The sequence below is a fragment of the Phyllostomus discolor genome, chromosome X (assembly GCF_004126475.2).
Source record: "Phyllostomus discolor isolate MPI-MPIP mPhyDis1 chromosome X, mPhyDis1.pri.v3, whole genome shotgun sequence".
Classification (NCBI taxonomy): domain Eukaryota; kingdom Metazoa; phylum Chordata; class Mammalia; order Chiroptera; family Phyllostomidae; genus Phyllostomus; species Phyllostomus discolor.
The window spans coordinates 95,140,116-95,162,840 of record NC_050198.1 but is presented as its reverse complement, the minus strand read 5'-3'; the positions used below and the strand labels follow the sequence as shown (position 1 = coordinate 95,162,840).

General features: G+C 53.7%; 1 protein-coding gene across 5 annotated transcripts; it reads right to left on the bottom strand.

The window, feature by feature from the left end:
- Positions 1-4,582: 4,582 nt before the first annotated feature.
- Positions 4,583-20,036, bottom strand: ZMYM3 (zinc finger MYM-type containing 3). Of its 5 annotated transcripts, none has more exons than XM_028522318.2 (25): positions 19,975-20,036; positions 17,898-18,580; positions 16,865-16,908; positions 16,475-16,541; positions 15,786-16,080; positions 15,394-15,571; positions 14,820-15,038; positions 14,375-14,525; positions 14,029-14,144; positions 13,767-13,853; positions 13,486-13,636; positions 13,070-13,242; positions 12,713-12,878; positions 11,795-11,892; positions 11,549-11,711; positions 11,173-11,285; positions 10,891-11,065; positions 10,561-10,707; positions 9,989-10,092; positions 9,487-9,655; positions 9,016-9,167; positions 8,073-8,187; positions 7,305-7,559; positions 6,182-6,299; positions 4,583-6,084 (listed from the first exon to the last, which is right to left on the bottom strand). In XM_028522318.2, exons 2-25 carry the CDS (start codon positions 18,559-18,561, stop codon positions 5,892-5,894), a joined length of 4,113 nt encoding a protein of 1,370 aa, XP_028378119.1. In that variant the 5' UTR covers positions 18,562-18,580; positions 19,975-20,036; the 3' UTR covers positions 4,583-5,891. The 5 variants fall into 5 exon arrangements, with proteins under 5 accessions (XP_028378119.1, XP_035872507.1, XP_028378118.1 ...); XM_036016614.1 differs by having other exon boundaries at positions 16,475-16,547; positions 19,975-20,035; XM_028522317.2 differs by lacking the exon at positions 19,975-20,036 and adding an exon at positions 19,344-19,886.
- Between the last annotated feature and the right edge of the window lie 2,689 nt (positions 20,037-22,725).

Below are 22,725 nucleotides of genomic sequence, written 5' to 3'. Positions count from 1 at the left end.
CTCGCCACTTGCCCCTTGCCCCTCCCCCACCTTCCTTTCAAGGGACAAAGTCTCTCATTGCACAATTAGAGATAAAAGTCTTGAAATGCAGATGCCTTGGAGAATGTATGCCAACTAAAATGCATTCCCACTAAACTATAATCAGTAAGCCAGCAAGCCTGGTAACGCCGCCTTCCAAATCTTCCAGATTCTCAGCACATTGTGTACCTTCCTTCAGGCCTTGCTGATAATGTGGACAATAAAAGCTAATGTTTGGGTTTTGTTTGTTAAACTGTTGACACTATTACATATGTCCCTGTCCCTCCCTTTGTGCCCACTCCCACCTATCCCCCACTTCTCCACCCCTCTGGCCATCACTATCTGTGTCAAGGAGTTACAATACCTGTTCTTTGGCTAATCCTTCACCTTCTTTCATCCAGCACCCCTCACCCCGCTCCCCTCCGACCGCTGTCACTGTTTCATGTGTCCATGCCTCTGTTTCCATTTCGTTCCTCAGTTTATTTTGTTCATTAGATTCCACAAAGAACTCAGATCATACGGTACTTGTCTTTCTCTGACTGGTAAAGCTAATGTTTATTAAGCTCTGGCCGTGTGCTGGATAACCAGTAGCTCTCTTACTCGTCACCACTGGTTGAGGTAAGCACCATTATTGTCCCCATTTAAAGATGAGGGAACGTAAGTCCACATAGGTTAAGTAACTGGTCCAGGCCACACAGCTAGAAAAGAAGGGGCAGAGCCCGGGAGCTAGAACTCGTGTCTGCCAGGTGCCCAAGGCAAAGCACAAAACATTTCTGCTCCTCGGAGTCTCTGTAACTAGTCCCCTGGGTTTCCTCAGCACCCGGTTCTCCCCCACCTCACCCAGATATGCTAGAGTCACCTTAAAACATGAAGCGTAGCCTGCCAAGTCGTTGTGAAAATCCTTTCCTGGCTTCCCATCGCTTTGAGGATAAAGCGAGACTGCTCTACTTGGCGAGGACTGAGGGCTTTCCCAGGATGCTGGGTTTTCGTGGCTAAACTTGGGAAGGCCCTGGGCAAACCGAGATGCCCGGTCCCCGTAACGGGGCTTGCCATGGCATTCAATGCCTTTCCCAACGTGATCCCTGTTTTCCCAGCAACACCTCCCACCCCTGCTCGCCCTTTTCACTGCACCCTCTCCACCTCCTCCGCAGCCCAACCACCCTTCCCTGAAGGCACTCCATGTTCTCATGTCCCTCCACGCCTTTGTGCGCACGGCTCCGTGTACCTCCGGTGTGCTTGACAAACTCTGCCCAGTCTTCATGAAAGCCCAGCTCCCACGTCACCTCTGTAGTCTTGCTTTCCTGGTAGAGAAGGAGGAACAATCGCATCCTACCCAGGGTCAACACTAAGTTGAGGCAAATCGAGGCACCGAGGGTGCAACATTTCAGGAGGCACTCACTCTCAGGCTGTGCAAATGCCGACCCCATACTTGCATGACCCCAGCAGTGAGCGCCTCCTTGCATTTGGCACCCTAGGTATTTTGCTTGCCCTGCCCTCATCCCAGGCCTGGTCCTCCCTATCAGACTAGGGACTTCTCAAGAGCAGACTCTTAAGTTCTTGCTCATCTTTACATCCCCAGTGACTAGCACAAGGCTGGGCATGGAGTAGAAGTCTAGTTGAACAAATGACATCAGAACCTTCTCTGTTCCAGCAGGGGAAGGAGGTAGGAGAGCCAGGTGGCTTGGGGATGGGAGTGGGGGAAGGCAGATTGAATAGACGTCATCTTGCCCTGGCTGGTGTGGCTCAGTGGATTGAGTGCCAGCCTGCGGATTGAAAGGTCACTGGTTCAATTCCCAGTCAGGGCGCATGCCCGCATGGTGGGCCAGGTCCCCAGATGGGGGCGTGCGAGAGCAACCAACGGATATATCTCTGGCACATTGATGTTTCCTTCCCTCTCTTTCTCCCTCCCTTCCTTTGTCTCTAAAAAAGAAATAAATAAAATCTTTCAATAAATAAAAAATAGACTTCATCTTGGTCTAGGGTATAAAGATAGCTTGTCATCAGACAATTCTGCCTTGGGCTTCTGGCAACTTTGGGGCTTCTCCCACTTCTCTGGCTCTCCCTCTCACTTCCTTTCTTTGCTTAACTGGAGATATTCTCCGAGATACGATTTTATTTGGTCTTCTCCCTTTTTTTTTTTTAAAAGATTTTATTTACTTATTTTTTTTAGAGAGGGAAGGGAGGGAGAGAGAGAGAGAGAGAGAGAGAGAGAGAGAGAGAAACATCAATGTGCGGTTGCTGGGGGTTATGGCCTGCAACCCAGGAATGTACCCTGGCTGGGAATCGAACCTGGGACACTTTGGTTCCCAGCCCGCGCTCAATCCACTGAGCTACGCCAGTCAGGGCTCTGGTCTTCTCCCTTCATTCTATTCCCTGACTCAGTGATCTCGTCCACTCCCAGAGCTTTAGCTAGGAGCTTTTTGCAGCAGACTTCTCAAATGACACCTCGTGCATTATGGTAAGTGAAAGAAGTCAGACAGGGAAAAAAAAACACACACACAAATACTGTGTGATCTCACTTATACATGGAGTCCAAAGTAGCTGAACTCATAGAAACAGAGACTAAAATGGTGGTTTCCAGAGGCTGGGGGGATATAGGTTAAATCGGGAGGTGTTGATCAAAGGGTACAAACGTGCAATTATAAGATGAATAAAGTTCTGGGGGGCTTATGTACACCAGGGTGACTATAGTTAACAATACAGTATTATATACTGGAAAGTTGCTAAGAAAGTAGATCTAAAATGTTCTCACCACAAAAAAAGAAATGGTAATTATACGATAGGAGGATGGAGATGTTAGCTAGGTGGTCATCATTTTGCAACATGTGTATCAAATCAACATGGTGTAAACTTAGGCAATGTTATAAGTCAATTGTAAGTCAATAAATCTGGGAAAAACAGATACCTTCTCTCTCTTCTATGCCTCAGGCCCACATTTCTAACTGCCTAGTACATATGGTAGCAGCTAGCATCAATATCACTTTTCATATGTATTTTCTCATCTGACCTTCTCAACAATTCTGTGGGAAAGTCAGGGCAGAATATAGATACATTTTTAGGTGAGGCACAAAGAGGTGGGCTTGCCCAAGTTTTAGTGGCAGAGCTATGATTAAACACTGAAGTTTGTCTGGGAATTCAGCAAAGAAACCTGAAACACTAATTCAAAAGAATAGATGCGCCCCTATGTTCATTGCAGCGTTATTTACAATCGCCAAGATCTGGAAGCAGCCCAAGTGCCCATCAATGGATGAGTGGATAAAACAGCTGTGGTACATTTACACGATGGAATTCTATGCAGCTGTAAAAAAGAAAATATTGCCCTTTGCAGTAGTATGGATGGACCTGGAGAATGTGATGCTAATTGAAATAAGCCAGTCAGAGAAAGACAAACACCATATGATCTCACTTATATGTGGAATCTCATGAACGAAATAAACTAACAAGCATAACAGAAACAGACTCAGATGGAGAGCAGGCTGACAGCTATAGGGGTGGTTAAGGGGTGGAGGGATCAAGCAAAAATGGAAAAAGAGAAAGAACTCATGGACATGGACAATAGTGTGGTGACTGCAGGGGGTGAGGCAGGTGGGTGGAGGAGGAAAAGGGGATGAGGGGATAAATGGCAACAGAAAAACAATTTAAAAAGCAAAAAATAAAAACTCAGATTTGGCTGTTTTTTCTGCTATGCCATGTCACTCGGCTCACCATATGGATAGTTGGGTGGAGTCTTGAACCCAAAATGACCAAACCCTCAACTTGTTATGAACATCTTCCCACTTGCCAGCCCAAAAAAACAAAAACAAAACCCTGCCCGTTTTCCACCTTAAAGGCATCTCTCTCCCAATGAAAACACGGGATTCACGCTTTGGGTACAATTCCTTCCTCTCCCCCAGATCCTGCAGACTCCAATTGCAAAATGTCTGAAACTCATCTGAAGCCATTCTTTCCCCCAGAGCCCCACAGGAAGCCCCTGCCCCATGTCAGCCACACCCCTTTTACTGATCTCCTAGCCTTTAGTCCTTCACATTGTTCTAGGGATCACCTCCTTAAAGCAACATATCTGATCCTGTAATTCATTCCCTGGTTGGAAAATCTCAGCCTTTGATTTTGCTGGTCCCCACCCCCTTCCACTTAGTCCGAGGTCCAGGTCAAATGCCACCTCCCTCAGAGAATTCGCACGTAACCTCCCTATAATCCTAAAATGAGTTCCTTATCTTCTGCTCTCCCACAGCACTAGAGAATTTCTTTCTGTTTCTTACAACTGACCGTGCACCAGCCCATCTACCCTCCAGACTGGACAGCTGCTGGGGATAGTATCGTGGTCTAATTAATCTGTATCTTCTCTGAACCTAGGTCCTTAACCATAGTAGGTCCTTAATAGAGAGCTGTGGAATACTTTTTTTCCTTACCTGGCAGGTAAAAAATGACTCTCAAATGGAGGTGGGACATTTCACTTCTTCATGTCTTACAAGATCTAAAGTCCAACTTCAGAATGTTTAGAAAGGCTCTCACATATCCCTCCACCCTCCAAACACTGTTCTCCCTCCCCCAGGAGAGGCAGAAGACAATTTTTAACTCTTTATTTGAAACAAACAATTCCAGAGACAGAAGGTTAGTCGTGACAACAGCTTCTCACTACAACACAAGGGCGGGCATGGCTCACTGAAGGGACGGGCCAGGCACCTCAGAACAATATATACAATTTAAACAGTGGCTAAACTGGTGACAGTTATAAAAACACAAAAAGGAGGCTGGGGAACAGCAAAGCCAACAGGAAAAGAACTGGGCACCCCCTTTGCCGGACGCTAATCGTTTTCTGAAACTACGAAGGCAAGATGGGGAAGAGAGAAGACCCATGTAGATAGTGGGGGGGCAGGCAGGACCCAGGCCCACAGCTCCTCTCTATCCTCGAACCACAGACCCCCACCCTGCATGACCCAGGGCCCCCGCCCCCAGGCTTGGCCTGGCTCTTATGATGGGGGAAGGACGAGAGTGGGGAACCCAGCCCCAACCCAAGTCAGAAGGTAGTTTTTCCCTTGGGAACTGCGTCCATTGAACTAAAGGGAAGCAGAGACGGAAGGGGGCTAAGCGTGTTGACACATGGCTCATGCCAACCTAGGATGGCAGAGAGAGAGACAAACACATAAACCAAGGGGACAGAAGTCTGCTCCCCATACTTAAGTCATTCTCTGCCTTTGAAGAAAAGAAAGCATTTGGAAATTGATCTGCGGCACCGAGGGTTGGTGCTCGCAGGGGTGGGGACGACAGGGAACGACGTGGCCAGGGGGTTCCAACAACCAGTTATCTCACGGGAGGGGAAGAGTGTCTCGGCTCTGTGTTTCAGGTAAATGGTCCCCCTCGTTACTTTCCGAGTTTCTTTCTTTCGCGTCTGTCTTTCCTACGAGCCCCTTTAGCGCAGTGCTATGGAAGAGGAGAGAAGGGAGCGGGCACAGGGCAGAGAAGGCAGCTGGGTTCTTCCCCTGGCCAAACCTAGGAACGAGGGGCTTTACCTATGTGGGATGGGTCGGGAAACCCAAAGCCAACAGGATCACCAGAGCTATTAACGCTCCATCCAGAGCCTGGCCCCAGGAGACGGGGTTCACTCTGAAGCATCGAGAAAATGGCCTCACTGGTTTTTGCCTATCACTGGGAGTCCAGCCCCCGAGTACAGACGACTGGGGCCCCGTGGTTGTCAAGTGGTATGGAAGAAGGTAGAAGCCGGGGGTTCCTAGGGACGGCAGGGAATGGATGAGTAGAAAAGGGCAGTCGTGGCCCTTCAGAATGAGTAGCATTGGTGCCTGGGCCAGTCGCCCTGGGGACGTGGTCACAGGCCAGACATTGGTGTGAAAGATGGATACCGAGAGCACGTGGAATCAGTCCAGGTCTTCGTCTCCAGTACGCCCCAGCTCCTCATAAATCTCACGCACAGCCAGGATGCGATTGAGCATACTCTCCAACATGCTTCGGTCCATGGGGATCACGGAATACCAGAGAGGCGACTCGGCAATGCAAGACCGCTCGGGTTGCAAGTAGAACACATCGTTACGAGTCCGGAGGCTTTCGGGGCTGCAACGGTGGTGGGGGTGGGACAGGTCAGCACCAAGTCAAAGGAGATCCCTTGGGTCCCCATGCAAATGCCATCCCCGCACACCTGCCAACTCACCATTTTGATAGATAGAATTCATAGAACTTGACAGGGCAGCGGAGCGGATTCATGCGGTTCTCACGCTGCTCTAGGATTGGGGCTTCGTCTTCTCTCTTCCGTTTCCCGGGACCCATGTCTGCAGAGGAGGCAAACGAGCCAGACTGGCTAAAAGCACAGCCTCGACAAGCCACTCTAAATGCACAGTTCAGGGCACAGTGGGGAGGCCTCAGGACACACAATATAGGTTCATAAAGAAATAGAGGCAACAGCCCTGGCTGGTGTGGCTCCATGGATTGAGTGCCAGCCTGAGAACCAAGGGATCACCGGTTCGATTTCCACTCAGGGCACATGGCTGGGTTGTGGGCTAGGTCCCTAGCTGGGGATGCATGAGACACAACTACACATTGATGTTTCTCCCTCTCTGTCTCCCTCTTTCCTCCCTTCCTGTCTCTAAAAAATAAATAAAATCTTAAAGGCAACAGAAGAACCAGTCGATCTCCCCATACCAACCCAGGGGTGTTGCTCTGCATCCCACCCTCCCCTAGTCCATTCACACTATTCAAGTCTGGCTTTAAAATCTTCCCCAAGTTGATTTCCTGAAGAGGTGACCTCAGAAGTTGTACACACACAGTGACAGAACAGACCCTGGTGCCTTCTGGGATAGAGAAACCACAATGGCCCCAAACCCCCAGTACACTAATCATACTAATCCAGGTAGAGGCTCAGCTCCAGAGAAGGGGGTCCCGGGAACCGCACTCAGATGGGTCAGGATTTCAGGGCCAGAACGGAAACCGAGGTGCAGTTCCTGTTATGCCCAGCAGCACAGAACCATGGAAAAACTGTCCTTCGCCCTGTCAGTTCTTTCCCACAGCCTGGAACACGCCCAACAGCTTCCCACCTGTCCCTTCCCAAAGTGCCTTGCAATGAGGAAAGGAAGGAAGCAGACAGCTGGGGTGACCTCCTATTTATGCAACAGCCACCGCCCATCAGATTGAAGAACCAGCTGTTTCTACCTGTTCTGCAAATGCAGGAATGGAAGGCGAGGGAAGGTAAGAAACAGGAGAGGGCCAACCTGGCAGTTAGCGTGGGACACGGGAGAGGAGAGCAGAGGGGGGCGAGGAAAGGGGGGGCAGCCTCATACCTCGCCCTTTCCTCTGGCGGACGGGAGCGTAGTAGCGGATGCTCACCACCTTGGTGGTGCCCCGGGGCGTGGTGCACTTGCGGGACTGCCGCACCACGTTGGTGAACGAGAGCTGCATGTGTTCCTCCGCTGTCTGCAGCCCGAAGAACTTAGTGTTGAAGAACATGAGGGTGTTGAGAAGGACAAAGGGGGAGTAGACCCCCAGCTGCTTACACTCCCAGAGGTGCTCTTCCTCCACTCGGGAGAACACCGTGTCTGCAATGGTGAAGCAACACAGGCTGGTCAGGCTCCAGCCCCTCCCCAAGCCCAGACCTCTGCCCACACATCAGCACCTCCATTCAGTAAGTGACCATTGTGTGTGGAACCTTGGAACCCTGGCACACAGTAGGACAGGATGGTTTGTTTGTTTGTTTTTATAGTTCCCATCTGCATTTGGAGCTTCCCTCGCCACCCTGAGGTCACAGGCGGGTAGATATAAACTTGGAGTCCCACAACTTTTGTTTTGCAATTACCACCCAAACTCAGGCCAACTTTTGTGGTCCCAGAAATACTTGTTCAGACCCAAGTCTGGATTCCCTCTCCTCATATCTGAGGACAAGGGCTCCGAGTCCTCCAGCTCTAAACCTCAACGCTCCCAGGTACATGCTATGCTCCTGCCCTCAGACCCTTTGTGAAGAGTGGTCAGACCAACCAGCCTGGGACTCTTGGGGTAGTGTGTCCGAAGAACAGAGGAAAGGGCGTGGGGGTCACAAAGTCCCTGTGCCTTACTGTTGGGGAGGAGTGTGGGCTGCCAGGTACTCAGAGATTTGTTGAGTTCTTGAACGAAAGTCAGGTAGTAAAGGTCCGTGAAAATGTTCACCATTCGGTTATTTTCCAGCAAGTACTGGAAGAGGAAAAGGAGACACACATAAAGCTAGAGTCTAGGCCCTAGAGGGGAAAAAAAAACCATGGTGACATCAAAGGCCTCGAGCAAAGCAACCCTGGCAATTCGGAGACAGCTGCTTGATTGCCTGACCCAGAGCGCTTGCCCCCAGGTAGGCCTGCAGGTGCAAGGGGCCAAGACCCCACTGGAAGAGGAGGCGGATGGAGGAGATGTGTCACAGCTGGTTCTCCACAAGCCCAGAGCCCTTGTCAGGTAACGATGCATGGCTGACCTCTCCCAGTGAGAACTACACGTAGCCCCACCACCCAAGGAGCCCAGCTCTACCCATCCCTCCCCATCTGCAATTGGTTTGAGGATTACAAAGGAGACCCAGAGCCCTGGCTGGGGTGGTTCAGTGGACTGAGTGCTAGTCTGCAAACCAAGGGGTCGCCAGTTCGATTCCCAGTCAGGGCACCTGCCTGGGTGGCGGGCCACGTCCCCAGGAGGGGGCACACGAGAGGCAACCATGCATTGATGTTTGTCTCCCTCTCTTTCTCCCTCCCTTCCCCTGTATCTCAAATAAACATCTACATCTTTTTTAAAAAGAGGGGACCCAGAATGAGAGCACTGAAGACTGCTCCTTGGCCAAGGGTCCCGGCACACAGCTTTGATCACAGAGGAGTAGCACCATAAGTTGTCCTGCCTGGAGGAGGTGACCAAAGGCTGCCTGCTCAGGGTGGCACACAAGATGAGGAACAGGGAGTGGGACAGAATCGGTTCTGGTGGGACCTTGCCTGCTATGTTGCTGTGTGGAGAGTGACGGCACGTGAGGCGGTGTGCAAGGCGTACCTGTTGGATGCCGAGACACAAATAGTAGATACTGTCCGGTTCATATCGTTCACCGTTGGGCCGAGTGATTTCCCTCACGAACTGGGCCAGGCCGTAGTTGAGCTCAGCAGCCGAACATGCCAGAATGTCTTCTTTGATACGCATAGGTTTGGCTGCAGTGATACGGAGGTGGACAGGGTTACGAAAACGTCACACAGAGATTTTCATGTAGCTCCATCACTAACCCCTTCATCCCCTTAGTCACGTCCCGGCCCGGAACACACCACCGATGACCAAAAGAGTCCTGAGCCTGGAAACCTAGACAGCATTGGCCCTTATTCTGCCACTCCTCGCCGTGTTCACAGGACACCCTTAAGTGATCACAGCCTTATCACTCCCAGACATCTTCAGCTGAATCACAGCCCTGGCCCCCTTCCCCCCACCCCGTCCCCGTCTCCCCCTGTCCCTGCCCTTCCTTCCCTGGGTACATACGGCCAAAGCGCAGCTCATCGCCCTTGCTGGTTTCCCCATTGGCATATTTCGACTGCACCCAGCACTTCCAAGCATTGACACCGTATGAATAGTTGAGTCCAGTGCAGCTTGGCTGGCTGCTCATGGAGTCCCGGGAACAGCTTTCCGAAAGCACCAGGCGCTTTTGACCCTAGAGAGGAGAAGAAAGTAGGGAGGGGTGGATGGCTGAGGTAAAGCCAGGGACACCATGAAAACTAGCCAGGACAGCGTTTACCACCAGGGGAGGGGGCACTGCGGTCAGAGCGCAGCGAGCTTCCGTAGCCTGGAGCCCCGGGAAGGACTCTGATGATTTGGGGAGCTGGGAAGAGAGCAAAGTTTAGCTGTATCCTCCTACTCACAGAGGTAGAGAAAGGAGGTCGGTCAGGGGAGGTTGGACTAAAGCTGCTGTCTTGGCTCTGAAAGCGTCCCTCCCCTGTGGGAGCCTCCGTCCCTGTTCCATGGATACGGTGGCCCCAGCCCTCACCTTCCTCATGGTCCGGGGAAGGTCTTGTTCCGTAGACACGTCCTCGGGCCCTACCAGGCCACAGTCAAATAGGAAGTCCACGCTGGGGTTAATGTCCAGAGGATCTGTTCGAGGTGAAAGGAATCAGCCCGATGTTTAAGATCTCAGCCCTATAGGCCACCCACCCCACCCCTGCCACTTGCGCACCTGACTGCAGACGGGCCTCCCAGACAGCTGCAATCGCTCACAGTGGGAACCAGCAAAGCCAGACCCAGAACGCGCTCAGAAGCACACACACGCCAAAACTCACAAGCACGACAGAGCTCCAATCGCTACCGAGCTACACAATCCAATGTGGTCAAAACAGTAAATGTCATGTTATGTGTTTTACCACAATTAAGACAAAACAAGGCTTAAGTGTCACATCATGCACCTGCCCCAGTATCTCTGCCACTACTCCCCCATGCAAGCCTTTTGGCACTGGGTCACAAGGAGCACTTGTCAGCGGCATGCTCGGGGTCACCACAAACACTCCTTGCCTTTATGGCACAAATGCTACTGTACTCAGTGGGCACGCCTTGCACGCCACTCACTCTTGGGGAAGTCCGCCTCCAAGTCTTGCCCGGGCTCATCCAAGACATTGGCCATCTTGACAGCCATGGCCAGGACGTCATCTCGAGCTGGCCCAAATAGGTCACAGTCTTCCAGAAGTCCCTCTGCACTCTGGTTGCTCACAAGATCTTGGAGGCAGAGAAGTTGGCTTCGTCACTGTAGCTCCGACCAGGCTCCCTCACGGGCTTTCAGGGGTCGATTCCCACTACTGCCCCAGCCCACTAGGTCCCGAGGTCACCCCTCTCCACCCCCTTTGGCAGACACAGACTAGCAGAACCCTGATTCCCTCATCGCCACTGTCCCTGGCATACCACAAAGGTCAGATGAGGCTTTGTCTAACTCTTCGGCCTCTGCAATCATTTCTGCCATCGCCAGGATGTCGGCCTCCAAGGGGTTGGAAGGGATCTTCACCTTCAGCTCCTCAATGGTCTCCACAATCTTGTCTGTGCTCTCCAAGGTAGTGGGCAGGAACATGGGCACAGGCACCTGGAGACAGGAGCCCAGCTCAACGCCAAGACCAAAACAGGAGGACGAGAGGGGCAGGCGGTGAGAGGAAAGGGCATGGGTGGGGCGGCCCCGGAAGGGAAACTTACCGGGATGGGCATGGAGAAAGGCACCGGGACTTTCTGGCAGTACAGATGCATAGGCACTGGCACAAAGATGGGCACTGGGATGGGCAGCACGATCACCTGTGGCTTCCACTCTTCTGCCAACAAGAAAGGGGTCTTCTCAGAGCCCCTGTGACCCGGGACCCAATGCTCGCCTGTCTTCCCCAATGCACCAACACGTGCTCAGTGTCACGAAACCGCTCTTGCATCAAAGAGGAAGAGTCGCTTCTGTGATTCTAGGACGACCATATCCATGATGCTTCAGTTACCTAAGAGATGCCCTGCTGCCAGCTCCTAGGCACAGGGCCGGAGGCCCAGGACTGCGGAATACAGCCTGTGGTGTCCAGGCACCCTGGCTCACCTGTCTGACTCCCTTTGGACTTCATCTCCACCTTGCAGGAGACCCCTCGGTTCTGCATCAGAGGCTTACACATGGCAGCTTTGTTTTTGCGGGGTGTGGCTGGGGGCGGTGTGGGGGGAGGAGGGGTAGAAGCATTGGGAGCCAACCGGATCTTCACAGGGATCTGCAGACAAAGGGACGTGAGTACCACCAATCGCTAGACCCTCCTGTGGTACCACTACCTCCCCCTTTGGCTTTCGCCCTGACCTTGCCCAGATTCCCGCTTTCCTCGGGGGTCTTCACCGTACTGCTATTCTCCACTTTGGTTTGAGAGGGTGTCTGGGGCTTCGACTCAGGAGACTGACCTGTACATCGAAACAAATGAATGTTCCCCTCCGGGGAACCAGCTCTCCGTTTTCATCAGCCTGTTCCAGGCAAGCTTACTTAAGACAGACATCCGATGGGAATGGGAAGTCTACAATCTGTCCTCCTCACCACCCCAGGTCTAGTCTTCTCTAGGCCCCAGAAACAGTGGCCAAGAAGATCCTTTGCTCCTGGCCGCCATGGACATTGAAAAAGGTTAAGTTTCCCCCAATAACCCATCATCTGAGCTCTTCCATTGAATCGCCCTCGGGAGTTTGGTACCCCTGGAGTGGCAGAGGGGCTAGGGTGACATTCTTGAAATGACAATGGTCTTCAGTCTCACTAAAGGTAGAGCTTGTGCTGATGCTTCCTTCCCTCCAAAAACTGACCGCAGCCCCAACATGCCCCATCCTGCATGGGTGGGTACCTATCCCCTAGCTCTGGAAACCTTTATTTTTTAAAATATTTTTAAAATTTATTTTTAGAGAAAGGGAGAGGGAGGGAGAAAGAGAGGGAGAGAAACATCAATGTGTGGTTGCCTGTCACGCACCCCAAATGGGGACCTGGCCCACAACCTAGACACGTGCTCTGACTGAGAATTGAACCGGCGACCCTTTGGTTTTCAAGCTGGCACTCCATCCACCGGGCTACACCAGCCAGGGCTGGAAACCTTTAAACAAGACTCCCCCACCTAATACCTGCATAGTACCAGCAGCTCTGGCCAGGGATGAAATGACAGCAAGAGAGGAACAGAGGACCCAAGCCCAGGATTAGAGAATCCAGGCCAATTCTAACAGAGTGCGCCCCGGGCCCAGGACTCACTGTTGAGGAGGCTCTCAGGCCCACTCTGGGTGTCCAGGTTGGGTTGGTTCTGCTGGCTATAGAAGCGCAGCAGACACTGTTGGTTGCAGAAATGACGGATCTGCCCGCGCCAGTGGATGGTCTCCAGCAGCTTCCCCTGGCGCTTACAGGCATGGCACCGGGCAGCCTGAGAGCGTCGACAGAAAGGTCAGACCTGCCTGCCTCACGTACACTGGGCCCTTTACCCTAGATAAGCCACGATGCTTCCCTTGGAGGCTGGGTCAGCTGGAGCCCCTTCCCTGGAGATCGGCCCGCATCTGACCATGGCCACCAGCCCATGCTCCCTGCCACCCTCCCCACCCTTTCTGTCCCCCTTACCTTGCAGTACCACAGCAGGTATTTGCTCTTACAGTCCTCGCTGCAGAAGTCCCAGGTGCTGCCATCCAGCTGCTCGGTGACTCCGCGCTGGCAGGTCTGGGAGCAGTAAGTACAAGTGATACAGCACAGTCCAAGTTTCTTAGTGAAGTCCTGTTTGTATAGCAGCACGCAGCCTGAAAGAGTGCAGAGACACAGAGACCTCCATGGTCACGAGGCCCCCACCTTTTCAAGGTGGTCCGCCTGAAACCTCGCTCCCACAGCCTCTCAGGGCTCAAAGGCTTAGGGTGGATGAGGGCACAGCATCGTGAGCTCAAGGCCACAGCCCTGAGGACCGCATACCGAGCATTCTTCCTTTCTCTACCATTATCTCAACGGTGGCAAGGTCCAAGGCCTCTGGCCCCTTCCGAATGTCCTACCTTCGCTGCAGAAACTCTTCTCCACCCCGCTGAATCGAAGCTTCTCATGCAGGAGCTTCTCCTGCCGGCAGTGCTCACACTGGGACACCACACCCCGGAGCCGCTTGAAGTCCTCACAGCAATCCCGGCAGCAGAACTGGAACACCTGGTCCTGGGTTGGGGGTCACAGGGCGGGGAGGAGAGTGCTGCGACATCTGGCCCAGGCGAGAGTCAAGCTGCAAGGACCCCTTTAGACAGATGTCTGGTCGTGTGGCAACATGTGGGCAGGGTGGGGGTCTTACCTGCCAGTCCAAGACCTCAGGCTTGCCACTGAAGAGGCTGTGGCAGTAGTGACAGCTCAGGTGAATACCCCCCTCAGGGCTTGTGCGCTGGAGGGAAGGAAGACAAGTAAGGGAGGGGCGAGAGGGGTGTGTGGTGGTGGTGGTGGCAGTGGTGGGGGGGCAGTCAGGCTTGTTCTTTGCTGTGCCCAGGCCTATGTACCCCAATTCTCATACCCTCTCTACGGCACCACACCCTTTATCCCTGCTCCAGGGTCTGAAGTACCTGGAACTTGGTCCAGCAGCTGGGGCTGCAGAATTGGTAGACTGTGCGATCAACCTTGTTGTAGTAACAGGGGTCAGAGAGGCTGCGGCGGCAGAAGCTGCAGGGTCGGGGAGGGCCTGGGGCATAGAGAGAAAAGGGTCGAGAGAGAGAGAGAGAGAGAGAGAGAGAGAGAAAGGGGGGGTCGCACACAGAAGGTGTAAGGCAGTGCAGAGATGGAACAGGAAATCCACGGGAAGATGTGGTTGGGGCTGAGGTCGGGCAGCAGGGGTTACTTTAAAAGAGGGGAGTATGGGAGGGGTAGAAGGAAGGCCAGCAGGGGTCTCAGAGAAGAGGGCTTTGCACCTACCAGTGAGCCCTGCCTGCTTCACTTTGTAAGAGGTGGTGCAGCAGAGGGAACAGAACAAGCTCGTCTTGCCATTACGATCCACATGTGATAGCATCTCAAAGTTCTTACACAGGGTCTTGCACCAGACACAGGGGTACACACGTGTGTTTTTCTGTGAGGATGGGGAAGGAGAGGCTGAGGCGGGATTTGTCCCTTCACCTTTATTTTTGAAATTTTGAAAACATGAAAGGTTTCAAGCATACAAAAAAAGCATAGATGATGATATAACAAAGGCTTGTGTGTCCACCAGCCAAGCTTCGAAAAAATAAAACATAACAGATACAATTGAAGCCCCCTTTATTTGTTTTATTCCTCCCAGCCCTCGACCCGTCCGGCACCTTTATTTATCACCCGGGAACCGCACCCCCTTCCACAGCCCGCTAACGCACTACTCCCTCGGCCCCACCTTCTTGTACGCCCCCAAGCAGGTTGTGTTGCAGAACCGCTTTTGTTGGCCCTCGTGGAAGAGCAGCTCGGGGCCAGGGCTCCCGGTCTTGGCGTAGATGTAGGCCCCGCACTGGTCACAACAGTTGGTTTTCAGTCCCTTGTTGGCCCGGAATTTGGAGAAGCAAGAATCGCTGCAGAGCCGGTGCACCACGCTGCCATTGCTGACCTCATGCTGGACCTGCCACACACACGCGCACACACCCTGAGCCGAGGCCTGGCCACCACCACCCCACCCCGGTGCGAGGACGGCCCACCCCACCTCACCCTAGACCTTCACAGCAGACACTGTGCCCAGGGACCCCCCAACCTGCGCATCAGGCTGCCGACTCGATGGTGAGGTCCTGGGAGGCAAGGAAGGCCAGCTGCACACATCCTGGAGACGCTCTAACCTTGAATACACTCCCTCGCAATGGCTGCCTTTCCTCCCCCCCACTCCCCTCCTCCACAGGGCCTGGCCCCTGCAGCCCCGGGAGGGCAGGGGCAGGCCAGGGCTGGCCAGGCTCTGTAAACCAGCCCCCATCCAGCTTCCTCACCTCTCCGGTCTTCTGGCATATGCTGCAGCGGGTGGCGTCAGCAGGATCCCCAGACTGAGGGATTGGGCGCTGCTGCTGGGCCTCATACAGGGAGAGGCAGACGGACGTGCAGAACTCGTGGAAGGAGCCTCCTGAACCAGTCTGCGCCACAACCAGGTCCTTGGTGTTCCAGATTTCCCTGCAAGTGGGAACAGGTTTGAACGTTCACTCGTTTCATCAGCTTCCACTCCTCCCCCAGGATCAGCATCCACAGAGCCAAATGCTCTCAGACCCCCTACCCAATTCGCCTCTCTCTCCCAGTTCCACCAGGTTCTTGCCGAACACAGTCTCTGTCTCCCCCTTTATTCCTGGCCTGGTGCCTGCCCTCCCCACACTCCAGGGCCCTCACGTACTTCTTGCAGAAGGTACAGGTCTTTTTGCCCGAAGGCTTCTTGGAGAAAGTGGTGAGACAGGATGAGGAGCAAAAGAGCTGAGGCAACCCCTTGCGCTGGTAGGCCGTCTGCCCCTTCTGCAGAGGAGTCCGGCAGTGCGCACAAGTCATCTTGGTGCCCACCGAAGAGCGTCCGGCCCTTTGGGCCACGCTGGAGCGTAGGGACATGCGAGGAGAGCGCCGGGGCCGGAATGGCACAAAGTCCTCATCGTTGGGGTCATCTACCATGGCATCAGAATCCTCATCTGACACTGGAACTGAGGGGGCGGGGAGGGGCCTTGAGAAAAGGCTCTGGGACCAGGTCTCTGGCCATCCCCTGACCGACAGGTAGCTCTGCTGCTCCTGGGATCCCCTGAGTTCTTACCTTCACTCTCCCCGCCCCCACCCCATCACTCTGGTATCTCAAGCCACTGGTGTCACCCTCCCTCAGGGAGGGCTCTAAGTGGGGAGATTCTTCAGGACAGGGATGGCAGAGCTGAAACAGGAAACTCCATTCTCACTGCTCTTGTTTTCAATCTCCCCCACTGCCCCTGGTTCCCATGCCAACCCAGAGCAGAAAGAGGCGCGTCACACTCTGCGCCGAGCCAGGAGATCCATGGCGGCCACTTCCCACTCATCCCACTGGGTCACACTTCCTCAGGTCCTACTCACTGCTCTCAGTGGAATCCACAACCTCGGGTTTTGGAGGTTCTACTCTTCTAACGCGCTCGCTTCTCTTCTGCACCTTGGAAACACGGGAGGGAGGAAAGCTGACACCAGGGGCAGGCTGAAGGGCCAGCTGCACTAGCACAGCCTTTAGGGGGGTACAGAGATGGGAGGGGGGAGGGAGACTAGGGACCCTTGGCCCAGCCCGTAGGAGGAGGGGAGAAAAGGAGGCTGAACGTCACTTTAAGAAGCAGGAGACACAAGAGCTCCCTCCCTCCTCCTAACCCTCCTCACACACCCCCTCCACAGAACAACATCTGGGAGGGAAAATGAAGGGTCTGTCCTTCCCAGTGCTATAGGGGGAACCAGACTCCTTGCCCTCCCCTCCCCCCTCACCCTCTCAGGCGGCTTCTCACTCGCCTTCCCAGTCAGGCCATCTCCTGCAAAGGAAGCAGAAAGCAGCCTGAATCTTCAGCCTGCCCTCACACCCCCTCCCTGGCCTAACCTCCGCCTCCATTCCTGGGGAAGAACTTACTCAAAACTGAAAGGGAAAACTCGAGTGTCTGTGGCTTCTTGGGGCCCCTCTCAGGGTTACCTCAAGCTTCTGCACGAAGGGGAGGTTGGTGGTGCAGCTACTCTCCAAGGGGGAAAAAAAAAATCCCACCCTTCCCACCAGCTTTCTGTCCCAATCTCTGGGAGTTGAGGAGACACAGGTGACACACCTTTCATTGAGAATGTCGAGCTTTGCAGCAAAAACCAGTGCAATTCCCCAAAGGTAGTAAGTAGCAAGGAGACAGGGTATGTCCCCTGGACTCAGGTGGTTATGTAAGTGCTAAGACCCTGGTCATGGCCTGGCAGAGGCACACGGCTGGGCAAAACGGGGCGGGGGAGGGGAGAAATGAGAGCCTCTCCAAGTGTAGGCTGTCCCTCCCGGATCAGAGACTCAATCCCAGGCCCTGCATTGCTACCATTCCCCTGAATTCATGATGCTGTTGCTGGCTCCACAACCCAGTCATCATTCATCAAACCCAGAACCCCCACTCTCATTTAAAACAAAACAGCTGGAAAGATCTTAGAACCAAGAAGCCTGGAGTCCTCCTCAAATCCTGAAGGAAGGGCCTGGTACCAAAACCCCACCTGGGTTAAAAAATAAAGGAGCCTCTCCCACCAAACCCATTAACCTACCCCCTGAAGCCTCACCCTTATTCCTCCCCCACAGCAGCTAAGCTTTCCCCACTCCCACCTCCCTTCATCTTCTTCCCTACCCCCACTTCTGCCTTCCAACCCCCCAACTCCTTCTGCACACACATCCCTCCTATCTCTCCACCCTCGCCTTCCTTCCCCACTTCTTCCCCAAACCCACACGGCAGCCCCTCCTCACCCCCACCCTCTCTCCAGCCTTGATTCTCCAGCTGAGTAGGCAACCTACCTGGTAAGGAGGGGTGTGCAGTGGGGCTAGGGCCCCCAGATTTGGTCTGAGAACTGTTGATTCCATCCCCCAGAGTCTCTCCCACTGAAGGGCTGGGGGGGCCATTTGGGCTCTGTGGCTGCCCTTGGGGAAGCTCCTCCTCCTGCCCAGGGGAGCCCCTTCTCCCTGTAGCTATGGAGGTGGTTTCCTCCTCTTCAATATGTGGGGACTGAAGGGTTATTGGAGAATCTGGAGCCAAAGGTTCTAGCAGCCCCTCAGGTGAAGAGGAGTTTGCCCCAGTCCCTGGGTCAGGTGGCACCACCTCTGGGGTCTGGCCCCCTGGTCCAGGCTCTAGGGTCTGATCTGCATCCCATGCAAGGGTCTCCTCAGGACCATGGTCCACCTCTGGAGGGGAGGGGGCTTTATAGAGCAGCCCCCCCAGCCCCAGCAGCTCAGTGGCTCCATCCAGGACTCCAGGGTCTTTTTCCAGGCCAGCAGGGGTATCAAGCAGGTCCAGGGCTCCTGAGGATGGAGAAGGGCCAGGGGGGGCCCATCCTCGAGTTGGGGCAGTCTGGGATTCCAGCAGATCCTCTCCAAATTCCATGTCTACTGGAAGGTCTCCAGCCAGGGGCTTCTCTGGCAGGGTCAATGGGTCAAACGGACTGGGGAAATCACTGGGGTCCATGAGGATGGCTGGATATGGGCTGTAGATTAGGGGTAGAAGAAGGGGCAGAAGAGGCCGTCTTCGCCAGAATTCCTTCTTATATAGGCTCTGGGACACACCCCATCATTCACTTGGATTTCTCGTGAACAGCCCCCACCGCAAACGACAAGCACTTCCACAGGTTTTGGTCCGAATGACCACTCCCCCCACCACCACCACCACAAACAGCGCCCCCTGTGGGGAGAGGCGTTCCCCACCCTGGCCCTGCGCCCACACTCACCGGGCAGTCGTGGGCTCTACCCACCCGTCTGCCCCCCGCCGCCCCACTGCAACTCCTAGTTTCCCCCCCTCCTTACCTTGAGCCCCCCCCCCAACTCGGGCTGGACGCCCCATTAGAGTCTCCTAGGGCCCTTGCCACCAGGCGCCTTTCCCGCCCCCGCGGTCTCAGTTTCTACCCCCTCCGCTCGCTCCTAGCGCCCCCTCAGTTCCCCAGTCTCTACCCACCCTGTCTGGCCCCACTCCCCCTCCCCGCGCTGTACTGTCCCCTCAGCCCTTCCCTCGCCCCCACAGATTGCCTTCCCTAACCCCTCCCCCCAGTTACCTTTCAGGGTCGCCCACTTCCTCAGCCCCGTCACCCTTTCCTATTGCTCCCTCAGTCCTCCTTCTCCTGTTGCCCACCCCCCACCTCAGGCATTTACAGGAAGACATTTTGGAGCTACGATCTCTCCTTAGACCCCCCTCTCCCGGCTACTGCGAGATCCCGCCTGCAGGTTCGGTTCGGCTTGATGAGGCCCGACCCCTACCTGCGGCAGGGTTAGTGTAACGGCTATAAGCCTAGAACTGCAGACACAGACGGCCCCGCGCTCCTTCTCCACCTCCCTCCCCAGCAGCCGGGACAGGGGTCGCGGCCCCTTTAAATGGCAGCGCTCCTCACGGTGCCTAGCGCTCTGCACCAGGCGGGCGGGCGGTGCCAGCAACCAACCCCATTGGCTGACTCCGGGTGGGGGCTCGCGAGACAGCGCCGGCCCCCGGCGCGAGACTCCCAGCCCAGTGGCCGCCTGGAAATTCCGGAGTGGAACCTAGTTGCTGGAGATGGAGCTTGAGCCCCCGCCCGGGGCCCCGTTAGTTGAAGAGGAAAAGACAGGCTCTAGAGCTTTGAAGCCCGCCCCCGGGAAAGGCGGCACCCCCTTCCCAGCGAGGGGCTGAGTACACTAACCCACAAAAAACAGATCAACGCACCTGCTTCCCTTACCTGGCTCAAGAGTCTGCCCTCCCCCCTCACACCCGTGCCCGCCCTACCTCCTGGAGCCCACTCTACCCGTGATCCCCTCCTCTCATTCAAATGGTTCCCGGTCCCCTCCCCCTCCCCGTGTCTCCCTTCGCTTCCCACTCGTGTTCTACCCCCCGGCGTCCGCCCCCCTCAACAGTCCCTACCTACGCCATGCAGCAAGCGCCTGCCAAGATTACCCTTCCCCCAACCCCACCTCTCCGGGGCCCGCCCCCTGGGCGACTGTTGGGGTAATGAGTGACAGCAGAGAGTGGGGGGAGGCAGGGACCCAGCCCTCATGTGCCCCTCCTCCCCTTGTCTGCAGCCTTGGGCCCCCCTAACCATTCTGAGAGTCATAGTTGTGGGGTGTCTTAAGCTTGCACTCCAGCTACCCAGGGCGGGTTAAATGGCTCTGGCTCAGTGACAACGCCTCTGCAGTAACCGTTACTGCCCGATGACTCCAAAACCAGGTCCTGCAAAAGACACTCCCCCCACTCCCTCAGGGGTCTTAGGGTAAGTTCTGGGATCTTCTCCCTGAGTCTTCCTGCAGGGGCACCCTGCGTTATCTCTTCAGTAGTCTTCCTCACCAAGGCTGGTAGGTCTCCTTCCTCCTTTCTCTGCCTCTCCCTGCCTCTTTCCCTCTCTCCCTCCCTCTCTCTTTCTTTCCATCCCGGTCGATCTCTTCCCCCCCACACACACCCACCCACCCACCCTCTCCCAGGCGCGTAATCTCTCCCTCTGGGTCTCTTTTTGTCTTGGTCTCTGTCTCTCTGCCTCTCAAATGCACGAGCACGCACGCGCGCACACACACTCGCGTCCCTCCAGGATGGTCCTTAGCATGTGGGTGTGGCTGAGGTTGAGGCTAAAGTGGGATGGGGGGAAGGGGCACCAGCATTAGGCCTACGGGCTTTAAAAAAAATGTGTGCCAGGATCCATTCTCAGTCCCCATTGTAGTTTGAGCACTTTACAATCCCCGCACCCCAGCTTCCTCCTCCAACGCCTAAGGGCTGAAGAGCATTTAGTATCTGAGGTACTAGTGGAGGTTCATGCTAGAGCGGAGTCCTGGAACAGATTTAGGAACAAGAAGGTCTGGTGTCCAGTGTTTACCCCTGCCTGCCTCTTTGCTCTGGGCCTTGCTTCCTTCCCACACTAAGCCTTTCCTAGCCTTACAGTCCTGGGAGTTTTATTCTCCCTTGTCTCATTCACTTTCCCAGAAACCTTATCCTTCCTCACTCCCCACTAGGCCTTGAGGTTATCGTTGCTCTCTTCTTATACACAAAGATAAAACCAAGAATTTTCCCAAACTCAGCTTTCTCTGTATCCTTTTTTCTTTATTTTTATTGTTGACACTACTGCAGATGTCCCCATTAGCTTTCTCTTTATCTTAACTGGCATTCTGTGTACCTGTCTCCCACCTTCTGCTTATTTCTCTGTCCCTGTTTCTCCCTTCGCGTTTTCAATTTGTTCCTTCATAGTTGGAATACCTCTTTCTTTTGTATATTGACTACCCTTCTCAACACATGCTTGGATCCTTGGCCACTCCGATTATGGAGAGTGCCTGGTTTCAAGTTGAGGTGAGACCATCTAAGTGGGGTTTAATGGTATATTAATAGTTCAGAGTAGCGTGGTTGCACGAAACTGGCTGGGTTCTGGAGAGGTAAACCAGGATTCTATTCTCAGTTCTGACCACTTTTTAGCCAGTTGACTTTGGACAAGTCACTTGTCAAGTCACCAGGTCTTAGTTTTCTCATCTTTAAAAGGAGATAAGAAAACACCCCTGGCCCTGGCTGGTGTGGCTCAGTGGATTGAGTGTGGGCCTGCAAACCAAAGATTTGCTGGTTCTAATCCCAGTCTAGGGCACTTGCCCGGGTTTTGGGCCAGGTCCCCAGTGGGGGGCGTGTGAGAGGCAACCACATGTTGATGTTTCTCTCCCTCTCTTTCTCCTTCACTTCACCTCGCTCTAAAAATAAATAAATGAAATCTTAAAAAGAAAGAAAGAAAGAAAAAGAAAACAACTCTGGCTGGTGTGACTCAGTGGATTCAGTGCGAGTCAGCGAACCAAAGGGTCACCAGTCCAATCCGCGGTCTGGGCACATGCCTGGGTTGCTGGCCCCCAGTAGGGGGCGCACCAGAAGCAACCACACATTGATGTTTCTCTCCCTCTCTTTCTCCCCTCCCCTCTCTAAAAATAAATAAATAAAATCTTTTTTAAACAGTAGGTTTACAGTTGTTTGCTACATTGAGAGAGCCCTTTCATTTTAATTATATATTTTTTCTTTTAGATTTTATTTATTCATTTCTAGAGAGAGTGGAAGGGAGGAAGAAAGAGAGGGAGAGAAACATTGATGTGTGAGAGATACATTGACTGGTTGCCTCTCGCGCCACTAACTGGGGACATGGCCCACAACCCAGGCATGTGCCCTGACCTGGAATTGAATCAGCAACATTTCGATTCACAGGCCGTCACTCAATCCACTGAGCCACACCAGCCAGGGCTTATATATTTTTTCTAATTACAAAAACATAAAATAAATGTTCATTGTAAACATTTTAGAAAGCATGGAAAATCTGAAGAATAAAGTAATAATCACTTATATCCTACCTACTAGACTTGGAAATAATCACTGCTCTTTTTTTATTTAAGGATTTTATTTATTTTTACAAAGGGGAAGGGAGAGAAGAGGAGAGGGAGATAAACATCACTGTGTGGTTGCCTCTTGCGTGCCCCTCACTGGGGGCCTGGCCTGCAGCCCAGGAATGTGCCCAGACTGGGAATTGAACCGGCAAACTTTTGTTTTGCTAAATGACTCCCAACCCACTGGGTCATGCCAGTCAGGGCATAACCACTGCCCTTTTTGATGTATATCCTTTCAGGGGTTTTTTTCATGCATATTTTTTACAAAATTGGAATTATCTTG

Coding starts and splice junctions, on each gene's coding strand:
- ZMYM3 (XM_036016614.1), bottom strand. CDS start 18,561: ATGGACCCCAGTGATTTCCCCAGTCCGTTTGACCCATTGACCCTGCCA. Junction 10,708..10,890: donor AGCCTCATCTGACCTTTGTG/GTATGCCAGGGA, acceptor TCTGCCTCCAAG/ATCTTGTGAGCAACCAGAGT. Junction 6,085..6,181: donor GAATTCTATCTATCAAAATG/GTGAGTTGGCAG, acceptor CCACCGTTGCAG/CCCCGAAAGCCTCCGGACTC.